This window comes from Morone saxatilis, unplaced genomic scaffold, assembly GCF_004916995.1.
Source record: "Morone saxatilis isolate NCDOM2014 unplaced genomic scaffold, NCSU_SB_2.0 Contig22, whole genome shotgun sequence".
Classification (NCBI taxonomy): Eukaryota; Metazoa; Chordata; class Actinopteri; family Moronidae; genus Morone; species Morone saxatilis.
The window spans coordinates 24287921-24292961 of record NW_023339785.1 but is presented as its reverse complement, the minus strand read 5'-3'; the positions used below and the strand labels follow the sequence as shown (position 1 = coordinate 24292961).

At 45.0% G+C, this 5041-nt stretch overlaps 1 protein-coding gene and 1 long non-coding RNA gene across 2 annotated transcripts in view; one reads left to right on the top strand and one right to left on the bottom strand.

Annotated features, from left to right (window-relative positions):
• The window catches only part of LOC118333375, a 598798-nt gene that overhangs the window by 272047 nt on the left and 321710 nt on the right, over window positions 1–5041 (top strand). The gene's annotated exons all lie outside the window — the stretch shown is intronic.
• g3bp1 (GTPase activating protein (SH3 domain) binding protein 1) overlaps window positions 1–5041 on the bottom strand; it is a gene marked incomplete at its 5' end in the record, with an annotated part of 7573 nt that extends 2532 nt beyond the window's left edge. The window contains 8 exon segments of the mRNA XM_035668972.1: window positions 698–815; window positions 1944–2048; window positions 2179–2425; window positions 2599–2692; window positions 3464–3554; window positions 3674–3847; window positions 4822–4903; window positions 5022–5041. Of these exon segments, the coding sequence (XP_035524865.1) occupies window positions 698–815; window positions 1944–2048; window positions 2179–2425; window positions 2599–2692; window positions 3464–3554; window positions 3674–3847; window positions 4822–4903; window positions 5022–5041 (931 nt within the window).

Here is a 5041-nt window from a genome sequence, read left to right as displayed (position 1 = left end):
GTGTTTCTCTGTTGTTTATTGTTTATTGTGTTTGTTTATTGTTTACTGTATGATTCTGTCACACATCCACTTTTAATCCCAATCAACCATTGAGAGCTGATCTATTGATTAACGTCGATAATCAATAACTATTTCCTGTTAGAGACGTTTTAAAGGACAAAGATTCAGAGTGGACACTGAAGGATCAATAAATCAGCTGTCGATCAATTCTCTTTATTTTCACAAACAAACAAACAGTGATGACGTGTCACTTCCTGTCAGTGTCCAATCACAGTCCAGGATGTGAGGTCACACAACGTGACCCACAATCCTTTGCTTTGGCTGGTTGAGTCTGCGTCAACCAATCACATCCACAGAAACTCTGCTGTCCAATCAGAGTCCGTCCTCCTCTGTGATGTCATTAAACCAGCTCGGCCAATCAGCTGCGAGCTCACAGTCAAATATAGAAAGGGACCAATCAGCCGGTCCGAGCCTGTTGCCGTGGAAACAGGAGGACCACGTGATGCAGAGAGAGAGGTGTCACATCCTGTCCTGGTGACCTCACTTCCTCTGGGCGTGGCCTTTGTGGAACAGGTAGATCGGCCGCTGGTTACCTGGAAACACACACAGAGTTACACACTGATACACAACTGTGTGTGTACCTGTGTGTGTGTGTGTGTACCTGTGTGTGTGTGTGTGTACGTGTGTGTGTGTGTACCTGGTCTGGGCCCTCTGTGTACTGGCGGAGGACCTCCAGGCCTCTGTTCCCTCGGCCTCTGGTCTCTCTGTGGTCTCTGTGTTGTTGTTTGGGACTCGGGCTTCACCTCCACTCGGGGCTGAAAGAGTCAACAGGACACTTTTATAAGAAGAGAACGAAAGAGAGAGCAGCTTTTCTGCTGTTGGGATTTATGACTTCACTTCAGGCAAACAACCACTGGGATTATCATCAGGAAGGTTCAGCCAGCAGGGGGTGTGTGTCCCGCTGCCTTCAGAATAACAGGAGAGAAATATGCTCCAAACTAACCTCTCTACCGTTTTTAAAATAGTGACACGTTCTGCTACTAAAAACAGTTCGCAGCTAGAAGAAATGGTTGCTTTGAAATGTGTGCTCAATATAAATCCTAACTTTTTATACATTCTGTCAAACTTTTGAAATGAGGTTGTACTTAAACACTAGATTTACAATTAAAATGTAGCTAAGAGAATAAAATCAACCTTTCAGTCGAATTCCATCAAATTGTTGATTAAATGGTATAAAATCCTCTTTTCTAAATTATTCATTCCAGAGAAACTAATTAAAAACCTTCTCTTTTAACAGAACAGTTTTTCTGAAACTGTCTGCCTGTCCCTGCCTCAGGGCTGACTGAGTCAACAGTCTCTATATGTATACATATATTATATTCTATTATATTATATTATATTATATGAAATGTAATGCTGGGTTCAGAACTTTGAACGTACAGTTTGTCATTTCTCTCACATCCAAACAACAAAAGTCGTAGTTTGATGAAGTGGTGAAGTTTTCGTCTTCACTGTTTAACACTTGCTGATTAAAAGTGACTCAGACAGAAATTGTTCACAGATGAGGGAATATTAGTTTTAATCCTGAGCTCATTAATGAGACCTTCTGAAGACCCATTACAATGGATCAGTTTCATATTATAGCTACAGGATGAACACACGTTCTCTTCTGATAGAAGTAACATTAACTTCATTAATCCATATTTAAGACTTTTTAAGACCCAAAATTCTCATTAATGGATTTGTTGTTAGAGGAGGGAAACGAACTATTAGCTGAATAGAAACACTGATTCCTCTGGGTTTGAACATTGTTGGAAACAGCAGAGATGATGTAAGTACACAACTGTAAGTGTTTACATACAGGTGAATGTTTACAGACATCCTAACGCAGTAAATGTTACGTATTAATCCTTAAATATGAATGTCCGGCCCTTTAAACCTACCGGTGCTGTGGGAGTGACTTTGACGACGTGTGGGGAGATTCCTGAGACTGGGACGGCCCCGCTGGGAGGGAGGTTCTTACTGGTGACTGACGCCCAGGAGAACGGCTGTGGGAAGACAACAGACATTTACGACTCATCTCATCTCCATCTTTAAAAAAACTCCACAATCTGCTTTCACTAGCTTTGCCAAGAAGAGCCAGCTCTCACAGGTCATCACTGTGGTTTTCAGACCTACCCTGATTCCCTCTGGAGCAGCAGGGGCGGGCTCGGCAGGCACAGAGGAAGGTTCTGCGGTGGGTGGGGCAGCGGCGGGGCTTTTCTCTGTCTGGTCGTCGGCCGTGTGTGTGTCTGTTTGCGTCTCCAGCATCGTGTCCGGCTTCAGCTCCACGACTGCGGCCTCGGCCTCCTTCTCCACCTCCAGCTCCGGCTCTGGACTCGCTGCAGCCGCCTCCTCGTCGTCGCCAGGAACCGTCGGCTCCGAACTGTAAGGGACGAGATGGAGACGGTTACACACAGACCTGCTGCTCGTGCTGTGGAACAACAGACTTTGTTATCTGAAATAGGAATGTTTTGATAAAACACGCTCTTCCTGTTGGATAAAGCCCTACAGGGCAGTTTAGGTATCGGGAACATAAGCCACGATCGTGATCCGTACCAGGCTACCGGGTCGTAGAAGGGAGCAGACTCCTCCGCAGCAACGTCAGGGGAGGGGACCCTCTCCTCGATCTCCTCCACCTCATCCTCAGACTCTGAAAACACACACACACACACACACACCAACGTCACAACTACCTCCTGCTGCTCTCAGTGGAATAAAAGGGCTCTGCACAATGAATAGGTCCTTTCACTCTTTTATTCAACGACCGTTCTCTCCGCGACAATCAGGAAGTTTAAGGTTTCAAAGGCAGGGATTGTGATTTGTACCGAGCGGTGATAGAAACCGCTCAGCCGATGAGAGGAAGAGCTTAATAACAGTGAAAGCGGCATCAAAAACCACGGGCCAACATCTGCCAGGCATCAGTGATATTTAGAACACCCGCCTGCTGATGTTTCATTGACCTGAAGTATTTGTGACATCTTGATTTATCAGCGACGTGTATTTGTGTTTATTTGTACGCTTGTCTTTTGTTTTTGTGCACCCTGATCACACAGACAGATCCCAAACAATGTTTCATTCAAGAGTAATATACGATTAAATCTTTTGTCCGTAAGAGACAACTGAATATTTGTCACGATGAAGCTAGTGGTTTAATCTTGGAATTCAATTTCTTGCTTTGTGCACCTTCAATCTACCATCAGACATCAAACACTTTATGCTTCTTTAACGTGTTCAGCGGCTCCACCTGTCATAAATAAAAGACAGTACAGAATCCTGATGCTACAGCGCTGAGATAAGAAAAAAAGAATGAATCAGACAGTAACCTAATGTATCTTCAGCCAAATAACAGCAGGACCAGAAGGATCGTATTGACGAGGAACACAGGAGTCACTTTAATCACAGTTGCAAACAAAGATCTCACCTTCTGGGGGCTCAGAGTCAGAGTCCCCGAACACCTCGTCTTGGTAACGAAACACGTCGTTGTGGACGTAGAATTTGTTTGCCACGGTCCCCTGGAGGAGAAAACAAACACTTACTACAGAACACGAAAACACAAACTCGTACGGATCAAGCATTCACCCGCGCTCGAGACATCTGAGTCTAAAAAGGTTGATAGAGGTGAAGAACAAACCTCGGGGGCCAGCACAAAGGTCTGCATGAACTTCCTCATGGGCTGCATGTTGTTGGACAGCTCGCCCATCACCTGCACCACCACGCCCTCGTTCAGGGTGGCGTGGGCGTCCACGTGTCTGATCTTAGTGTGACAATCACGGAAACTCAGAGCCATCACCCTCTTATGGATCTCCTGCAAAACAAGAGCGCCAGTTCTCATTCCTACATGCTCAACGATTATTCCCATCAATGCTTTTGCTTTCTCAGTTTTAACTTCTAGAAATCATTTTAATCCCCGTTATGAACCAACAGAGGCGGAGCAGCAGTCCAGACTTTATTCTGCACAGCTTTCCACACCTGTACACTCAGGGAAGGTGATGAAATAAATAATGATACTGCAGTGAGTTTGCAGTATGAAAGATCTCTTCTCCCAGCTGCTGTGATCAGATTTCAACCAGCCCTTCAGCGGCTCTGTGCTCTAACTCTGATCAGTGGTTTTCCTCACTTCCCTTTAGAGGGTTTCTGCTGCTGCTGATTCATTTCTGCCAGGTAAGTGTGTGTGTGTGATTCAGTGCTTCTTCTCTGTACGTTAATATCAAAACACTTGCACACTCCCTTTTTGGTTGGTCTGATGTTTGGTCTGGTTTTCCTGCTCTGGAAACTGGAAAATGTGTATCTTTTGTCTTTTGTCTTTTGTGACAACTACACTGCAGCAGATAAGAGGAGCCAGTTTCAACTTGTCGGGCGACCTCGTGTTCTTTGCCGGAGCCCTCTGCTGCCGTTAGGAGTCGTGACATGAAAACACCGACACGCAGCGGTATTTCTCATGTTCATGTAACATAATGTTCCACTTCTTCTCACATTAGAGCACTTGTTCATGTTCTTACTCAACATTTTTCATTCTGGAGGATCAAGACTTTTATATTAAACATAATACAGACTGAGGAGGAGGAGGAGTTAACTAGGGGAATGTTTTATGTTCGTTATCAACTTCTTCAAACGTCCTTAAAGCAGAGCGAAGCGGAGACAACTTATAAAACTCCTTTCTGCTCCGTCGTTTGTTCTCCTCCCCCCACTCAGTGTTGGTATGTGGGAGTTAAGTGCACTGTCGCTCTATGGAAATAACATTTTGAAGAGCCGTTATCTGCCGTTTTGAAGCCCACTTACAGATTGTCCGTAAACAGCCTCTACTGGTTTGCCGTTGTTGTCCAGGCCGCCGTGAACGTAGGACGAGTTCTTCCCGTAAAACCTGAGCAGAGACAAACAGGTTCATTTGTTTATATTAACATGTTAAATTACAGGATTACATTAAAAAGCTCAAGAGTTCAAGGGAGGTTTCACATGACAAAGAGGGGGGGGGGTCGTACCTGTGCAGGTAGTCGGGGGC